Source organism: Oncorhynchus mykiss, chromosome 10, assembly GCF_013265735.2.
Source record: "Oncorhynchus mykiss isolate Arlee chromosome 10, USDA_OmykA_1.1, whole genome shotgun sequence".
NCBI classification, from domain to species: domain Eukaryota; kingdom Metazoa; phylum Chordata; class Actinopteri; order Salmoniformes; family Salmonidae; genus Oncorhynchus; species Oncorhynchus mykiss.
Genome location: NC_048574.1, coordinates 33,838,854 through 33,859,183, shown reverse-complemented (window position 1 = coordinate 33,859,183; position 20,330 = coordinate 33,838,854). Strand labels below are relative to the sequence as shown.

Below are 20,330 nucleotides of genomic sequence, written 5' to 3'. Positions count from 1 at the left end.
TTCTATTAAAATGTATTGAAGTGAGATAATTTCTTTCGGGATATGTATACCGAGTATGTCCACATCACCGTCAGACAATTTTATTGGTAAACTACACGGTAATGTAAAAGTTGTATTTTTTTTGTGATCCCATATGTAATATAGAACACAATTTGGTTGTAATTCAGAGAGGTTAGAAAAAGTATCTACATCCTCTATGAGGCTGTGGAGGGATCCAAGTTGTGGATTTAAAAGAAAACATGAATTATCAGCGTACAATGACTTCTTTGTTTTTAAGCTCTGGATTTCCAAACCCCTTGATATTATTGTTGGATCAGATTTTAATAGCTAACATTTCATGGCCATAATAAATAGATACACAGATAGTGGACAACCTTGTTTTACTCCTCTTAACAGTTTAAAACTTTGCGAGAAGTAGCCATTATTTACTATTTTACACATAGGGTTACTATACATAACTTTAACCCATTTTATAAGAGATTCTCCAAAATTGAAATATTCCAGGCATTTATATATATCAATTCCAGTCGTACTTAATCAAAAGCCTTTTCAAAGTCAGCTATGAATACCAGGCCTGATTTCCCAGATGTTCATAGTGTTCTATTGTTTCCAGTACCTGTCCTATATTATCTCCAAGATATCGTCCATGTAAAAAACCTGTCTGAATAGGATGAATAATATTCGACAATACCTTTTTAATTCTATGCATTTTGCTTGAATTTTTGCATCACAACACTGAAGTGGAAGGGGACTCCACTTTTTTCAATGGACTGGGTCTTCATATTTACCACTTGGATACTGTTTCAGTAATAGCAGCAGGTAGCCTATTGGTTAGAGCGTTAGACTAGTAACTGAAAGGATGCGAGATTGAATCCCTGAGCTGACAAGGTAAAAATCTGTTGTTCTGCCTCTGAACAAGGCAGTTAACACACTGTTCCTAGGCTGTCATTGAAAATAAGAATTTGTTAACTGACTTGCCTAGTTAAATAAAGGTAATATATATATATATAATGAAATCAGGCCTTCTTGTCGAGTATCTGATAATCTACCATTTTTATAGGTGTGCTACATGCTAATAACGGTCCTCTGAGTATTTCAAAAAATGTTTTGTATACCTCCACTGATATGCCATCCAGCCCTGGAGTTTTCCGGACTTAAAGGCTTTAATTGCATCAAGACATTCCTCCTCTGTAATTTGGCTTTCACATGAGTCTTTCTGCACAGCTGTTAATTGTACATTATTAATAGAAAAATAATCCATACAATTAACTTCGGTTAGTGGAGATGGAGGAGACTGAAACTGAAACATATGCTTTAAGTACTTTGCTTCCTCTTTCAAAATATGGTTTGATGAATCATGGGTGACTCCGTCATTTGTAACAAGTTCCAGTCAATCATTTCTGGTAGAATTTCTATGTTGAAGATTAAAAAATTATTTGTTGCATTTTTTCCGATATTCCATCCAGTTCGCTTTACTTGTATAATATATATAAATTAGATTTTTCTGGAATAAGTTCCTCCATTTATTTTAGTTTTTATTTGAACTAACTTATGTGCCTCTATGGTACACATTGACACCTTATAGAGTCCATGCCCTGCGAATTGAGGATGTTTTGAGGGCAAAAGGGAGTGCAACTCAATATTAGGAAGGTATTCCTAATGTTTTGTACACTCAGTGTATATTGTGGTGCTATTTACCTTTGGAATACTTCCACACTATGGTAGGGACGGGGTATCCCTCTGCAGAGCAGTTGAGGATCACAGCTTTCCCATAGATGCCATCCTGGTCCTTGGGCTGCACCACAAATTTGGGAGGGACTGGTTAGGAGAGGAACAGAAAAAAGGTCATTGATTATTGTATACCTTTATTTAACTAGGCAAGTCAGTTAAGAACAAATTCTTATTTACAATGACGGCAAACCCGGATGACGCTGGGCCAATTGTCTACCTCCCTATGGGACTCCCAATCACGGCCGGATGTGATGCAGCCTGGGGTAACACTGGTTATACTGTTATGGTGTTTTAGTTTGAGTTTGTAATACCTTGTGGCTTAAATAGTGCAAATTAGAAATTATATATTTTCACACTAAGTGTAAGAAAAACAAAAGGAGCCAATGCTAACGTAGATTAGCATATTAGCAGGGTTGGGGTCCATTCCATTTCAATTCCAGTCAATTCATAAAGTAACCAATATTCAAATTCAAATTTGTTCCACATTGAAAAGCATCGAAGATAATTGGAATTTCAGTTTCCTTTGTGAATTGACTGGAATTTAAATGGAATTAACCCCAACCATGCATATTAGCCTTCAGTAGTGGAATAAGTGGCATCTCACATCACAACATTAAAATACAATTACGGTAATCGCTGATATTGGGTTTACATGCTGACCAGAGCAAAAGCGTTGCGTGCTCGAGTGTTGCAAAATTATCACATACATGTTATTCAATCATTGCACCCACACTGCTCATGCGCATCAGCGTAGCCTGGTGCTAAAATAGAATTTGGTTCTATTTCTGATGCTTAACGCGCTGCAAGTCCTGCCTTAAAGGTGTTTGGGGTCAGCCAGGATGTTCTGGAGAGGGTGTACAGCAGCTTGGTGGAGAGCATCCTCACGTTCAATATGACAGTCTGGTAATCTGAGCATGAGGAGGAAAAACAAACTGACCAGAATAGTAAACACAGCCAGCATAGTAATTGGTCGACCACAGGCACATTTGAACATTCTGTTCCACAAGGCAACCAAAAAGAAGGCACTGGCTGTCATTGGCAACCCCTCCGACCCTCTACACCCTCAGATTGAGAGGCTTCCCTCTGGCCGGCACTTCAGAATGCCCATGACCAAGAAGAACATGTTCAAACATGAATTCGTTCCTTGTGCTGTTGGACTACTAAATGCAAAGTAAATTGTATCGGTATACAGTTGACGTCGGGAGTTTACATACACCTTTGCCAAATACATTTAAACTCAGTTTTTCACAATTCCTGAAATGTAATCCTAGTAAAAATTCCCTGTTTTAGGTCAGTTAGGATCCCCACTTTATTTTAAGAATGTGAAATGTCAGAATCGTAGTAGAAATAGTGATTTATTTCAGCTTTTAAGTCTTTCATCACATTCCCAGTGGGTCAGAAGTTTACATACACTCAGTTAGTAATTGGTAGCATTGACTTTAAATTGTTTAACTTGGGTCAAACGTTTCAGGTAGCCTTCCACAAGCTTCCCACAATAAGTTGGGTGAATTTTGGCCCATTCCTCCTGACAGAGCTGGTGTAACTGAGTCAGGTATGTAGACCTCCTTGCTCACACATGCTTTTTCAGTTCTACCCACACATTTTCTATAGGATTGAGGTCAGGGCTTTGGGACAGCCACTCCAATACCTTGACTTTGTTGTCCTTAAGCTATTTTGCCACAACTTTGGAAGTATGCTAGGGGTCATTGTCCATTTGCAAGATCAATTTGCAACCAAGCTTTAACTTCCTGACTGATGTCTTGAGATGTTGCTTCAATATATCTACGTAATTTTCTTTCCTCATGAAGCCATCTAGTTTGTGAAGTGCACCAGTCCCTCCTGCAGCAAAGCACCCCCACAACATGATGCTGCCACCCCCGTGTTTCACAGTTGGGATTGTGTTCTTCGGCTTGCAAGTCTCTCCCTTTTTCCTCCAAACATAACGATGGTCATTATGACCAAACAGTTCCATTTTTGTTTCATCAGACGAGAGGACATTTCTCCAAAAGTACGATCTTTGTCCCCATGTGCAGTTGCAAACCGTAGTCTGGCTTTTTATGGCGGTTTTGGAGCAATGGCTTCTACCTTGCTGAGCGGACTTTCAGGTTATGTCGATATAGGACTTGTTTTACTGTGGATACAGATACTTTTGTACTGGTTTCCTCCAGCATCTTCATGAGGTCCTTTGCTGTTGTTCTGGGATTGATTTGCACTTTTCGCACCAAAGTACGTTCATCTCTAGGAGACAGAACGCGTCTCCTTCCTGAGCTGTATGACGGCTGCGTGGTCCCATGGTGTTTATACTTGCGTACTATTGTTTGTACAGATGAACGTGGTACCTTCAGGCGTTTGGAAATTGCTCCCAAGGATGAACCAGACTTGTGGAGGTATACCGTTTTAGTTTTTTGAGGTCTTGGCTGATTTCTTTTGATTTTCCCATGATGTCAAGCAAAGAGGCACTGAGTTTGAAGGTAGGCCTTGAAATACATCCACAGGTACACCTCCAATTGACTCAAATGATGTCAATTCGCCTATCAGAAGCTTCTAAAGCCATGACATCATTTTCTGGAATTTTCCAAGCTGTTAAAAGGCACAGTCAACTTAGTGTATGTAAACTTCTGACCCACTGGAATTGTGATACCGTGAATGAATGGGAAGTGAAATAATCTGTCTGTAAACAATTGTTGGAAATATTACTTGTATCATGCACAAAGTAAACGTCCTAACTGACTTGCCAAAACTATAGTTTGTTAACAAGAAATGTTTGGAGTGGTTGAAAAACAAGTTTATTGACAACCTAAGTTGATGTAAACTTCCGACTTCGACTGTATCTAGTGCATGAATGTATTACTGTCTTCTATGTTTTTAGTTTATGCAACATGATGGTTTAAATGTGTATGTTGTGAGAATGTATGTGATTATTTTAATGAAGGTGATGTCGAAGAAAAATTTCCATCCTGGATGGACAATAAAGTTGTATTCTATTCTATTACATTCTATTCAATATCCTCATTGTTTTTTAGGAGCATACACCCAATGCCATCTCCTCATAGATTTTTAGGAGCATATACCCACATGGGTGATTAAAAGATTAACTGAGGTCCACCCTCCAGTCAGTTGTGGTAACGCACCTTAAAGTAGTTTGCCAACCGCCATATGAAGTCCAAAGAAGAAGAAGCAGCTTGAAGGAAGGAGGAGAGATGACTAGAAACAAATGTGGTTTTACTGTTTTATCTGTGGATTAATTGTCTAAGTAAAGGACCTTGTGAATTTCAGGTAAAAGAACAACCCAATGTTTATATCCCAGGACAAATTAGCTAGCAACAGCAAATTAATATAATTGGTTCAGAGCTTGTTTTGATATTTCAACCTGCGTGTCCTAATCGCTACTGGTGTGGGTGGACAAAATCAACTTGCGTGAGATAGCGCACGTGGACGCACTCGTTCGCACACGTTCGTGCGGTCTGGTCAGCATGTTAGGGTTATATTTTGTTTAAGCATATAGTTTTGCCAGGTTTTCCTGTGCTATACCCAACATACTGTATAGGCCTAGTGGTAGGTTGATTTGGATTCACTCCAACTGTAGGGGAACATATGAAGAGAGTTGTATCTAGCAAAATACTTGCAAAACTGCCAAATACCTTCTAGACTCATATCTTTGAGTAGGGTCAAGCCCTCTCACCCCTTTTCCCCATCCCCACCCTCCCTCTCTCCCCTATTCACCCTTCTCCACCCCGCCCACCCCACCTTCCCCCTTTCTCCCTCCCCTCCTCACTCACCCCTGACAATTAGCTGACTCTGGTGTTCCACGATGGCGGCCTGGTTGCGTGCAATGCAAGTGTAGTTGCCATTGTGCAGGAGAGACAGGTTGGAGATACGCAGGGAGCTGGTGAAGTCTATGTTGTCAATGGTTACACTCAGGCTGGCCGGGATTGGCTGACCGTCCTTCTGCCATGTGATGAAGACAGGCTGGTCACCTGACATCACCACACACGGAATGAACACACGCTGGCCGATGGAGAAACGAGGGAACTCGAAGGGATGGATGGTGGGAGGAACTACGGGAGAAAGAGAGGGGTTGAGTTAAAGCAAGCATATTTATTTATGTCTCTAAAAGCAAGGATTCAACTCAGTTAGTTCTATTTATGCACCATTGTAAGTTTAGCAGGTATCATCCTGTGAAACCCCTGTGAAAAGATGTCCCTAATCAACCATCATCCCATTCAGTCCATCACCTTATTAATAGCATGTTTTAACACAGTGGAGATGCAAGTGAGAGAGAGAGAAACTGATTATATTTCCCATTGTGGGGAGGCAGAATTCTCACTGAAATAACACGAATATGCCTGACTGCATGAGCATGGATGTGCTCTCCCTCTCCCTCTCTGGGGACACTGTAGACATCGTGAGAAACAGATGCTTTGGAGAATTAATGATTTAAAATAACATTGGAATAAGCAGCACTTCAGCGCTTATTTAATTCACAACAAAGTAGGCATAATGGGCTCCTGAGGATTCCCTCTCCTCTCCTCAGCCTCGGAATGCTAAGCAGCCAAGAGGCAAATTAGGCAGAGTGGGAATGACAGTGTTCCCAGCTTTGTCTAGGACCGTAGCCAGTGTGATTCCCCCTGCCTTGCACACTCGTTAACGTGTAAATCACCAGTGTCACCAGCACTGTGACACCATCATACCTTTTCCTCCATGCTTCACAGTGGGAACCACACATATGGACATCATCCGTTCACTTACTCTGTGTCTCACAAAAACACGTCAAATCTCAAATTTGTACTCATCCGACCAAAGGACAGATTTCCTTTTTTTTCTAAGAACAGATTCTTATTTTACAATGACAGCTTACCCCGGCCAAACCCTCCGCTAACCCAGACGGTGCTGGACCAATTGTGCACCACCCTATGGGACTCCCGATCACAGCCAGATGTGACACAGTCCAGGATCAAACCAGGGTCTGTAGTGACGCCTCTAGCACTGAAAAGCAGTGCCTTAGACCGCTGCGCCACTCGGGAGCTTGGCCCATGCGAGTCTCTTCTTATTGGTATCCTTTAGTAGCGCTTTTCTTGCAGCAATTTGACCATGAAGGCCTGATTCACGCAGTCTCGTCTGAACAGTAGATGTTGAGATGTGTCTGTTAATTGAACTCTGTGAAGCATTTATTTGGCCTGCAATCTGAGGTGCAGTTAACTTTAATGAACTTATCCTCTGCAGCAGAGGTTACTCTGGGTCTTCCTTTCCTGTGGCGGTCCTCATGAAAGCCAGTTTCATCAGAGCGCTTGATGGTTTTTGCAACTGCACTGCAAATTTTCCGGATTGACTGACATTCATGTCTTAAAGAAATGACGGACTGTCATTTGTCTTTGCTTATTTGAGCTGTTCTAGCCATAATATGAACTTCATCTTCTTCCAAATAGGGCTATCTTCTGTATACCACCCCTACCTTGTCACAACACAACTGAAACGCAAGGCACACCTGTTAATTGAAATGCATTCCAGGTGACTACCTCATGAAGTTGGTTGAGAGAATGCCATGAGTGTGCAAAGCTGACATCAAGGCAAAGGGTGGCTACTTTGAAGAATCTCAAATATAAAATATACAGTGTTATTTCATAGTTTGATGTCTTCACTATTTTTCTACGATGTAGTAAATAGTATACATTTATTAAAACAATGGAATGAGTAGGTGTGTCCAAACTTTTGACTGGTACTGTAGCTCTAGGTCTTGGAGCCCTACGTTATATGTTTATTAACTGAGTATGGCAGAGTGAGACCAGGTTTGAGTGCGTACTGTACCTTTCACACTGATGTGCACACTTTGGCTGGTGGAGAGCGAAGGTGAGACCAGCACGCTACACGTGTACTCTCCCTCATCCACATCCTTCTGTACATCATACAGCTTTAGCGTGCCATTGTTCTCAAACGCCCGCTGTCGGTGGTTATAGGGGAGCAGGTTGGCATCCTTGTGCCACTTGATGGAGTAGTACGGGTAGCCAATGACGCGGCAGTGGATATACATGTCCCGCCCAGCAATGGCAGTGAGATTTTTCATTGGTCGTATGCTGGCAGGCCCTTAAAGGAGACAGAAGAGAAATACCTCTCTTAAAATGATTTTGAGGCTAAGAAATGTGAAACTTTAGAAGTGTGAGATGTTGATGTGTCAAAAACCATGGATACAGACAGTTTTTCATTCTGAAAGACAAAGGAAACATTTACTGGGGATTGTAACATATTAAAACAATATCTTACTGTGGATAATAGATTAGTATAATATAAACACCTCTTTTCCCTGTAATTAGTAAATAAAGAGCAAGAATGTACATTAAAAAAACTATTTACAAAAATAAATACTTCTCTATTATAAAGCAGTACTCATTTATGTAAATGCTTGCCATTTATTTCCTATAATAGTCTTATGGAATAATAGCAATATAAAATCACCTCGTCCTGGGACCTATCCATAGCTGAGTGTTCCAGAGGGGGTTTACCTACCTTCCAATTTTAATCTCTCTGAGGTGAAGTGAATATTATTATACTGTTCTAGCACCTGCTAGACGCCAGCCATGATTGCGTTTGACAAGCATTAGACAATGCTCCCACTCATGAACCTATTATCAAAACTATTACTCATGTTCCCCCTGCTCTCTCTTTCACACTGCTGGAAAACCCACAGCATATATAACAAATATGACTCCATAATACAGCCCCTATCAGGGATACTGACTGACTATAAGTATATTTGACATACTGTAGATCAGTGTTTCCCAACCCTGGTCTTCCAGTACCCGCAACAGCACACATTTTTGTTGTAGCCCTGGACAAACACACTTCATTCAGCTCAATGAGGACCTGATGATTAGTTGACAAGTTGAATCAGGTGTACTTGTCCAGCATTTCAATAAAAATGTGTACTGTTGGGGGTATTTGAGGACCAGGGTGGGGAAACACTGTACTAATCTACAGTTGGATACTGTAGCTCGATACAGTGCCTTCAGAAAGTATTTACACCCCTTGACTTTTTCCACATTTTGTTGTTACAAAGTGGGATTAAAATGGATTTAATTGTAATTTTATCTTAACGATCTAGAAATTCTAACATTTGTAAAACATTTATGAAAATCATACACTTATATATCTTGATTAGATAAGTATTCAAGAGTCAATACATGTTAGAGTCACCTTCGCAAATGATTACAGCTGTGAGTATTTTTGGCTAAGTCTCAAAGAGCTTTCCACACCTGGATTGTGCAACATTTGCCCATTATTATTTTCAAAACTCTTCAAGCTTTTGAAATAAATAAATAAATTCTCCCCAATTCCGTGATATCCAATTACAATCTTGTCTCATCCTTGCAACTCCCCAATGCGCTCAGGAGAGGCAAAGGTCAAGTCATGCGTCTTCAATTATCACAAGACTGGTTGTAATATGGCCATTGTTTTTTGGCTTGGTTTTCCCAGTTATTTTACCCACGCACTGCTACTGCCAGCAAATGAGTTAGGAAGGACACCTGCACCTTTGTAGTGATTGGGTGTATTGATACACCATCCAAAGAGAAATTCATAACTTCCACATGCTCAAATGGATATTCAATGTGTTTGTTTTTTTTACCCATCTGCCAATAGGTGCCCGCCCTTCTTTATGAAGCATTATAAATCGTCCCTGGTCTTTGTGGTTAAATCTGCTCAACTGAGGGGCCTTAGAGATTATTGTATGTGTGGGGTATAGAGATGAGGTTGTCATTCAAAAATCACGTTAAACACTATTATTGTACACAGAGTGAGTCCGTGCAACTTGTTATGTGACTTGTTTAGCAAATTACTACTCCTGAACTTGTTTAGGCTTGCCGTAACAAATGGATTGAATACTTATTGACTCAAGACATTTCAGCTCTTCATTTCTTATCAATTTGTATACATTTTTAAAACATAATTCCACTTTGACATTATGGGGTATTGTGGGTAGGCAAAAACAACAACAATGTAATCCATTTTAAATTAAGTCTGTAACACAACAAAATGTGGAAAATGTCAAGTGGTGTGAATACTTTGAAGGCACTGTCGAATAGAAGACAGTTTAACTATGTGGTGGTGTGCACCTCTAGTGCATTGCACAGGCATCCATGCTGCTACTCTCTTTAGCACGATTAAGGAGCCAACGATGCGAGAAACAGTCATTACACTATCTCCACAATGGCACCTGTGGAGATTTATCTTCTATGCTTGGCTGCATTCAGTGCTGTGCTCTGCGCTAGGCTAGCTAGCCTGCTGACCTGGAGACTTTAACATCCCTTCACTAAGCCCAAGCTAAAGCTGCAACATGGTGATTTCCAGTAGGGTTGTCATGATACCAGTATCGAGTTACTAGGATACCTAATATTATAAGAATTTGTTCTAAACTGACTTGCCTAGTTAAATAAAGGTCAAATTAAACAAATTGAAAACTGATTTTCATTGGCAAAAAGGAAAACACAAAGCAGACTAAACTCTTTGGTCCTTTAAAAAACCTACTCTATGTAAAATAGTGTGTGCTGTAGCCTGGAAAAGAAACATGATTCTAGTTGACAACATAAGGTTGCTTGTTTCCAACATTAAGACTGTTTTCCTTCATGTTTTGTTTCCTTGCCACGATGCCTCTGAATATCGCGATACTGGTATTGTGACAACTCTACTTTCCATGGGGCAAACCATCAAAAGGAGTTATTCAATCTGTAACACAGGCCATAGGCCTATCCTCCTCTGTTAGGAATTAGCATTAAGTAGAGGATGGAGGGCCTGGAGTCTCTAGATAGACCCCCAGAAACCATGGTGACAGTCAGTCCTACAGTAGCTGGCTTTAAAGCTGCTTGGCACCTCCCTGCTGAGTGTAGATTGCTCCTCAGTCATATGCTAGTGCAAGTGTAAATCAACTTAATGGTGTCCCAATATCAAGCCATCAGCGGGTGTTAGATAGCGGTAACGTCTCTAATGCCCTGACAGCAGAGAGTGATGATCGCAGCACTATACGAGCCCCTAGGATAATTTGCCATGTTCTGAATAGGAAATGAAAGCAAAAGGGGAAAAGACAGAGGAACTAGTTGACACAAAGAGACCCACATCGACACAGACAGGACGACAGATGGGGGAAACAGACCAGATAGAACACACATCAACACACACCCAGACAAAGACACACAAGTACACAAACGCAGACACACGTAAACCTCTTTGTGATGACATACGTAAACAATACAAGAAGGAAAGAAATAAGCAAATGGTGCACAACTAACACAGCACACACAGAAAACACACACACAACCAACATAGAGACCCTGGAAAGAGCTCAAAAGAGGTTATTCTGGCACACTCAAAGGAGCTTAGCAAAATAAAACATGGATCAGGAAAAACAACAACAAATTAATTCATAAACATGTGTAAAATGTAATTGTTTTGGAGGAGCTGATCTGACAAGCACCTCTTACGTTTATTCGCGCCTGGTAGGAGACCGCCCCGGCCGAATTGTTGCAGATGCACCGGTAGACACCCCCGTCCGGCCCCGTGGTCTGGCTTATGTTCAGGTGGCTGACCACATGGCCCTCCTGGCTGGTGTAGTGGCCGATGCGGTGGCGGGAGTCCCTGATCACCGGCTCGTCGTCCAGCGTCCACGTCACCCTGGGCTCCGGAGTGCCTTTCACCGTGCAGAACAGTGAAACAAACTCGTTGGTTCCAAACACTTTCTCACTGAAGGAGGAGATGATCTTGGGCGTGCCATCTGGAGAGAAGTGGAGAGGGAGACAATATGGGAGATGGGTTAGCGCTAAAGGTGTTTCTTCTAGTAGATGGGAGGTGGGTTAGAGCTAAAGGTGTTTCTTCTAGTAGATGGGAGGTGGGTTAGAGCTAAAGGTGTTTCTTCTAGTAGATGGGAGGTGGGTTAGAGCTAAAGGTGTTTCTTCTAGTAGATGGGAGGTGGGTTAGAGCTAAAGGTGTTTCTTCTAGTAGATGGGAGGTGGGTTAGAGCTCAAGGTGTTATAGTAGATGGGAGGTGGGTTAGAGCTAAAGGTGTATGTTCTAGTAGATGGGAGGTGGATTAGCGCTAAAGGTTTTTCTTCTGGTAGATGGGAGTTGGGTAAGAGCTAAAGGTGTACGTTCTAGTAGATGGGAGGTGGATTAGAGCTAAAGGTTTTTCTTCTAGTACAGTGGTTCCCAACCAGGGGTACCAGGACTTGGTACTGTGTGTATCAAGAACAGTCTACCACATAACGGACATCCAGCCAACTTGACAGTACTGTTGGAAGCATTGGAGTCAACATGGGCCAGCATCCCTTTGGAACGCTTTCGACACCTCGTAGAGTCCATGCCCCAAGAAATTGAGGCTGTTCTGACGGCAAAAGGGGGCGCAACTCAATATTAGGAAGGTATCCCCAATATTTTGTACACTTTGTGTATGTCAGTCTCATTAAGACTACAGAACTGGTAGTGTACAAGCTAAACCTTTAATAACAAGGTACAAGATAAGACATGAACTGACATGACACTTTCTCAGATGGGTGGCCTAACGAAAACTCACTCAAGGCCATGCCTCCAACAAGCCACACCTCCAGATCCACAGGTGGCCGCAGCTACAATACATTTTGTCCAAATTGATTTTATTGTACTTAACACATGCCAAAAGCATACCTAAAGCACTCAAATGCATTTAAATGCATTTACAGTGCATTCAGAAAGTTCAGACCCCTTCACTTTTCCCACATTTTGTTACAGCCTTATTCTAAAATGACTTAAATTGTTTGTTTTCCTCAATCTGCACACATTTATTAAACATAAAAAACTGAAGTGTAACATTTACATAAGTATTCAGACCCTTTACTCAGTACTTTGTTGAAACACCTTTGGCAGCGATTACAGCCTCAAGTCTTGGGTATGAAGCTTGGCACACCTGTATTTGGGGAGTTTCTCCCATCCTCTGCAGATCCTCTCAAGCGCTGTCAGGTTGGAAGCGGAGCTTTGCTGCACAGCTATTTGCAGGTCTCTCCAGAGATGTTAGATCAGGTTCAAGTCCGGGTCTGGCTGTGCCACTGAAAGACATTCAGTCCCGAAGCCACTCCTGAGTTGTCTTGGCTGTGTACTTAGGGTCTTTGTCCTGTTGGAAGGTGAACTAGTCCGAGGTCCTGAGCGTTCTGGAGCAGGTTTTCATCAAGTATCTCTGTAATTTGCTCTGTTCATCTTTCCCTCAATCCTGACTAGTCTCCCAGTCTCTGCCGCTGAAAAACATCCCCACAGCCTGATGCTGCCACCATCATACTTCACCGTAGGGATGGTACCAGGTTTCCTCCAGACGTGACAAAGAGTTCAATCTCGGTTTCATCAGACCAGAGAATCTCATGGTCTGAGAGTCCTTTAGGTGCCTTTTGACAAACTCCAAGTGGGCTACTTTTTTACTGAGGAGTGGCTTCCGTCTGGCCACTAACATAAAAGCCTGATTGGTGGAGTGCTGCAGAGATAGTTGTCCTCCTGGAAAGTTCTCTGGAGCCCTTCTCCCCTGATTGGTCAGTTTGGCTGGCTGGCCAGTCAGTTTGGCTGGCTGGCCAGCCAGCTCTAGGAAGAGTCTTGGTGGTTCCAAACCTTCCATTTAAGTATTTATTTATTTTATCTTTATTTAACTAGGCAAGTCAGTTAAGAACAAATTCTTATTTTCAATGACGGCCTAGAAACAGTGGGTTAACTGCCTGTTCAGGGGCAGAACGACAGATTTGTACCTTGTCAGCTCGGGGATTTGAAGTTGCAACCTTCTGGTTACTTGTCCAACTCTCTAACCACTAGGCTACCCTGCCACCCCTTGCCCCCCCACGGTAGCCTAGTGATGGAGGCAACTGTGTTCTTGGGGACTTTCAATGCTGCAGAAATGTTTTTCTACCCTTCACCAGATCTGTGCATCGACACAATCCTGTCTGCTACGGACAATTCCTTCAACCTCATGGCTTGGTTTTTGCTCAGACATGCACTGTCAACTATGAGACCTTATATAGACAGGTGTGTGCCTTTCCAAATCATGTCCAAACAATTTAATTTACCACAGGTGGACTCCAATCAAGTTGTAGAAACATCTCAAGGATGATCAACGGGAACAGGATGCACCTGAGCTCATTTTCGAGTCACGTAGCAAAGGGTCTGAATACTTACGTAAATAAGGTATTTTTTTTTCATTTTAATTTAATCAATTTTAGAATAAGGCTGTAACGTAAAAAAAATCTGTAAAAGGTCAAGGGGTCTGAATATTTTCCGTATGCACTGTATATTGGATCTTTGTCCAGCTACAATGAAAAGTTTGGATGAGCCGTAAAATCAAATCAAATTTATTTATATAGCCCTTCGTACATCAGCTGATATCTCAAAGTGCTGTACAGAAACCCAGCCTAAAACCCCACACAGCAAGCAATGCAGGTGTAGAAGCATGGTGCAGGTGTAAAACCCTCCATCCTCTTCGTTGTTTTAATATTATATGGCCACAGGGAGAAATTATGGTGCCTGTAAGTGTGACATAGCCTATTTCAAATAAATCGATGTTATTATTTGTTCCTGTCACGCCTGCTCCCGCTATACCCCTCTGGCGTTCGACAGCCCCAAGCTCCCCAGCATTACGCACTCCTGCCACCATCATTACGCACACCTGCTTCCCTCGTCATGCGCATCAGCGATCATTTGGACTCACCTGGACTCAATCACCTGTGTCATTACCTCCCCTATATCTGTCTGTTCCCCGCTTCTGCATTAATTGTCATATGTCATTGTGTTACCTGGTTCTGCCCCTGTTCCTGTCCTGTTCTACGTCTGTGCAAAATTAAATGTTCACTCTCTGTACATGCTTCTCAACTCCAGCGTCGGTTCTTACAGTTCCCGCTTTAGGCCTTATCAATAATGAATTGAATCTTGCTTATTGAAAATGTTTGGCATGCCCATGCTGAGCCATAATGTAATTTACAGTAGGCCTAGCCCCTATATCGGTGTGAATGCTATTGAGGCTATGCAATTACTTAGAACAATATGAATTGCAAATGGGTTCAAGTGAACTTATTTAGCAAAGATAGGTCTTCATTTTGTTATTTAGTGTCTGTAAGCCGTTTCCATTCACTCTGGGCTCCTGAGTGGCGCAACGGTCTAAGGCACTGCATTTCAGTGATAGCGTCACTACAGACACCCTGGTTCAAATCCAGGCTGTATCACAACCGGCAATGATTAGAAGTTCTGTAGGGCGGCGAAACAATTGGCCCAGTGTCGTCCAGGTTTGGCCGGTGTAGGCAGCCATTGTAAATAAAAATGTGTTCTTAACTGGCTTACCTAGTTAAAAATGAAAATAATTTAACAAACTATAACAGACTAACATTGGAGTTGATTCCAAGGAAATACATACAATACCATAAATGCACAACTTAAAGCAAGCACATATTTTGCCATGAAGACTTGACACACTTGACACACCCACAACTTGTTTATTCATCAAAACTCAGCCCTTCTGCACCAACGCCAGCAAGTGTGCCGATAATTGGGATGGTGAAAATAGCAAAAATATTTTTTACACTCCCCTGAACCTATTGTGCTTCCACCTGTGCTTAGATTTACCATTGCGTTAGGTTTGTAAAAATAGAGCCCTAGATGTCATAGCCATGCATTTCTGGAATTGTCAGGCATTACATGCACTTGAGCAAAAATGCAAATGTACATGTATTTGAAATATATTTTACGTGAAGTTAAATATATTGAAATGTCCGTGTGGGGATCATGATGAGCACATAGTGTCCATTCAAGCTAATACTGTATATTTCCATATACTGTATGGATTTCACACGTGGGCCAGCGAGAGAACTGAGTAGAGAGAGGTTTTGAAATTGTTCCTCCTCCTCCCTATTATAGATTATCAATACCGTCTTTATACTGGTCCATGGCAATGGGAGACAGTTTCCCCAGCAACGGAGCACAGGCGATGTGAGCAATGTGAGGCTTGTTCTGATAATCTAATAACAGGGGCTGTGGCAGGGCTTTACTGCAGCTCTCATTAACACACACACACACAATCAATGGTTGGTGTTCCCCCATTCTGCATAGTCACACAAACACTATGCATGGTCACATAACGCTCACACGCACATATACACTAAAAACACCCAAATACCCAAACACAAAAACCCACATTCAGAGATGTTCCCTACTGTTATTCACAGTAACATCACTCATATGTAATCAAATAACTCCCTGACCACACAGACATCCACTGATTGTACTGACCTTCCAGGATGACCTGGACAAAGTCCTGGGCGGACATCTTGCCGTTCCTGGCGAAGCACTGGTAGGCTCCTCCATCACTCTTAGCCATCCCAGCCATGACCAGGTTCTCCCGGTTGTTTCCAGTCATGCGGACACTGTTTCCAGGGTAGATGATCTCTCCATTCCGGTACCAGGACAGCTCGTACTCCTCCGAGCCACTCACGCTGCACGACAGAGACACCTGGCTACCCACGCTGCCTTTCACCTTCCTCGGGCTGACCACCGCCTTCAGCGGCTCTGGAAGAGTTACACGTATGTCAATGTGACATTCTCTATGTCAGCTAAATACATATCAACTCTGAAATGGATTTTAAACTCCAAAGACTAACATCATCTTAGATCAGTGGTTCTTAACCTTGTTGGAGGTACTGAACCCCACCAGTTTCATATGCGCATTCACCGAACCCTTCTTAATTGGAAAAATAAAAGTATTTTTTCAAATTCAAAACAGGTATATATTTGACTGGTGCACAAAATGAAGCGTGCATCAACATCACTGTGTTCAAAGAACAAAATCATCAAAATCTAAGTGCGTGGCAATTGCCTGCTTCAGTTCTGTGGGTACAGAAATGTCTCCGATTCCAGATACATCTTCGATCTTACTTACACAGTCGTCCAGCAGGGGAAAGTTTGCGAAGTTATTGTTCTCTGTTCGTCGTTTCCATAACGGTAGCCTTTTTTGAAAAGCCTTCAGGTTTTCCTCCGCTTCGATGATGTTGACTCCACCGCCCTGCATCTTTTGATTAAGATGATTGAGAGCTGCGAAGATATCAGCCATGTACGCTAAAATGAGAATGTACTCAGAATTTTTGAAGCAATCTGCATGGCAATGTTGGTGCTCTTGCAAAAACAGGGCTAATTCCACATGCACGGCAAAAACACGATTCAGCACCTGTCCCCGGGATAACCACCGAACGTTAGAATGGTACAGAAGTACCTCGAATTCAGAGCCCATTTCTTTACACAGCTCACTGAAGATGCAATGCCGCAGAGCACTAGTTCGCACATAGTTCACACATTCCACTACAATTTTTAATACTTCTGCCAGTTTTGGAGGCAAGGTTTTTGTTGCCAACGCATGCCTGTGCAGAATACAATGCGTAACAATGATGTGTGGTGCATCGGCTTTCACTAGCGCACCAAAACCAGACTTTCTTCCCAGCATGACTGGAGCTCCGTCCGAACAAACTGCAGAAACCATATCCCACGAAAGATTGTTGTCTTTGAAGAAGTCATCCACAAGTTTCTTCACATCGGCTGCCTTAGTTGTTGTTGTAAGAGGCTTACAAAATAAAAAATCGTCCTTTATCACATTGTCTTTCACATAGCGCACAAATACAGCAAGCTGGCTTAGATTGGAAACGTCTGTGGTCTCGTCCAGTTGAAGGCTGAATTTTGCCGGGCTTGAAATCAGATCTGCAACTACTTGAGCCAAGATGTCGTTGCTCATGTCCTCTATTCTGTCGCTGATGGTGTCATTTGAAATAGGAATTTGGGATGATATTCGCCATCTTCAACACAGCTGGTTTTATGAGTGTTTCACCAATGGTGTGTGGTTTGCCCTGCTTTGCGATCAGGTAAGCAACTTCGTACGATGCTGTGAGGATCGGTTTGTTGATGGGTACAAAGCCGAGAACAGGCAGAGTAGCCTTTTCATCGAATTTGGCTCTCTTCACCTTGAATTCAGCGAGCGTTGTGTTCTTGTATTTTCCATCTCCATGCAGCTTAAGGAAGTGTTCTCTTAGTTTTGCCGGTGCTAGACTAGAATTGCTCAACTTGGCATTGCAAATCATGCAGTTAGGACGCTGACTCCCATCACGTTCCGTTATACATGTGAATCCGTATTGTACATATTCGTCCGACCACTTTCTTTTTTTGCTCGACATAGTAAGTATGAAGGGATTAAAATATTAAGAAAGAAATCACAAGACGTACCATCACGACAGTCACAAGTCAACTACTGAGCGCACCAAATTCCCTGCAGCACAGATAGGCCAAGCGATGTAGCGTGATCACATGCAGCCAATGATGGCCAAGCGGAGCGTGTCATCACGAATCATATGAATCGTGTGTCTTGACCTCCGCCGAACCCCTGAGACTGACTCACCGAACCCCTGGGGTTCGATCGAACCCAGGATAAGAACCACTGTCTTAGATACACAGTAACAACAAACATACTGTACATTTAGCACAACATGCTGCACACAGTCTATTACTGACCTTTGACCTGCAGCCTCCCCACCACCTCTGCATTGCCATAGCTGTTCCACACCTCACACACGTAGCTTCCCGTGTCACTGGGCTGGGCCCTCTCGATCAGCAGGCCCGTCACACTCTGCCTGAAGCGGCTGTCCGGCTCCAGCGGTCGGTTGTCCTTCAGCCAGCGGAATTTGGGGGCCGGGTGACCAGATGCCTTGCATGGGAGCTCCACCCGGTGTGATGTCATCACCTCGCGATGCTCAAAGCCATCCAGGATGGCCGGCGCCGAATTAGTGGGGTCTGAGGGAGGAGCAATGGCCAAAGGTGAGATGGATTCAATATTTAATAGCCATACTCTTTTAACTAGCTTGGAGCAGGTTCAGATTGAAGGAGTGAAGGGAAACATTAGTCAAACCTAGCAATATTCAGTGTATTCCATGCAAACATTGGCACCCAGACTTGCACAACAGAAAGGCATCCAAGCTGTAATGTCCCTCTGCTTACCTGACAAAAAGAGACGTGCACTGTTGCTCTGCCTGGTCTCTCCCGTGTAGCGGTGGCGTGTCATACACCTATAGTTATACAATCCATCCTCATTCTGCACGTCCAGGATGTACAGGGCTCCTGTGGAGGTGCTGAGGAACCGAGGCGCTGCGAGACAAAACATACATCACATCGTTACACATACTGTACATACAGAAACATGCTGTACAACCATCTGTAGCTTTGCTTTTGAATTGAAATTCACACCAGAATGGAATCAATTCAAATTGTATTTGTCACATGCGCCGAATACAACAGTTGTAGACCTTACAGTGAAATGCTTACTTACAAGCCCTTAACCAACAATGCAGTTAAGAATATAACACACAAAAAAGAAATAAAGTAACAAATAATTAAAGAGCAGCAGTAAAATAACAATAGCGAGGCTATATACTGGGGGTACCGGTACAGAGTCAATGTGCGGGGGCACCGGTTAGTCGAGGTAATTGAGGTAATATATACATGTGGGTAGAGTTGTTAAAGTGACTTAGGCATAGATAATAACAGAGAGTAGCAGCAGCGTAAAAGAGGGGGGCAATGCAAGTAGTCTGGGTAGCCATTTGAATAGATGTTTAGTAGTGCTATGGCTTGGGGGTAGAAGCTGTTTAGAAGCATCTTGGACCTAGACTTGGCGCTTCGGTACCGCTTGCCGTGCGGTAGCAGAGAGAACAGTCATTGACTAGGGTGGCTGAAGTCTGACAACACCACCCTGTGTAGACATTATAAAAACACTCAAAGCCCTACTAACAGTTGATATAGAATATCAAAGTGGCTTTGCAAATATTTGCCTGGCCATGAGACTACAAACACTGAACACCAGTTCCAGCCCATTTAGATGAACACATCTGAGAGGAAATATGACAGGGCTGTGTGTTGTGTTGTGTCAGTCTAACACAGCTCTTTATCATGTAGCACTCTCTCTCTCTCTTTCTCAGACTAAAGCAGAGGGACCCAGGGATAGAGATCGCACAGAGCTTTGATATGGCATCGTGGCACGGCGCAGCTCTGGTCGGTTGTGCTAACATCATGCTAATTCGTGGGGAAACTGGGAATGAGGGCGGGGGGGGGGGGGGTCGTCAACGTGAAGGAGGGCTAATGCCTTATGCCTGCCGGAGCTGTCAAAGCAGGCTGGGAGGATATTCCTCAGTCACAGATGATAGAGGATAATGTTTCGGTTGGTGTTGGGGATGTGTAGAGTACCTCCCATTTCCTTCCCATCTAGCCTATGCCAGTCAGTATTGAAGCTATGAGAATCAGTTCAGTGACCGACACCTCTTATAGAATATTGTCTCAAAAACACAAAACCCATTACAGCACTGCTTCAATCTACACTATTTTCAACATATTTTGCCCAAATTGTAATTTTGACACAGAAAGGGAAACATTTGTATTGCGACATGCTGTATTGGTTTTCCACTGGGCCACGTCATTTCAATGTGGATAATTGGGTAATATCTTGTTGTTACGTTCCCCAGTTTATGTGTTGTAGTTTGTGTTTGTGCATGTGTTTATTTCAGGAAATGGCTTCCTGAAATCCCTCAAGCAGCTGATTG

At 42.7% G+C, this 20,330-nt stretch overlaps 1 protein-coding gene across 4 annotated transcripts in view; it reads right to left on the bottom strand.

Moving 5' to 3' along the window:
- dscama (Down syndrome cell adhesion molecule a) overlaps positions 1-20,330 on the bottom strand; it is a 183,152-nt gene that overhangs the window by 54,233 nt on the left and 108,589 nt on the right. For 3 of the 4 annotated variants that reach the window (XM_036990095.1, XM_036990092.1, XM_036990093.1), the window contains exons 4-10: positions 18,739-18,885; positions 18,256-18,534; positions 15,997-16,272; positions 11,192-11,488; positions 7,537-7,812; positions 5,511-5,789; positions 1,699-1,818 (exon numbers count right to left, since the gene is read on the bottom strand). In XM_036990095.1, the coding sequence (XP_036845990.1) occupies positions 1,699-1,818; positions 5,511-5,789; positions 7,537-7,812; positions 11,192-11,488; positions 15,997-16,272; positions 18,256-18,534; positions 18,739-18,885 (1,674 nt within the window). Of the gene's footprint in view, positions 1-1,698; positions 1,819-5,510; positions 5,790-7,536; positions 7,813-11,191; positions 11,489-15,996; positions 16,273-18,255; positions 18,535-18,738; positions 18,886-20,330 lie in introns of those variants that run through there. The other variant, XM_036990096.1, reaches the window with a different exon arrangement.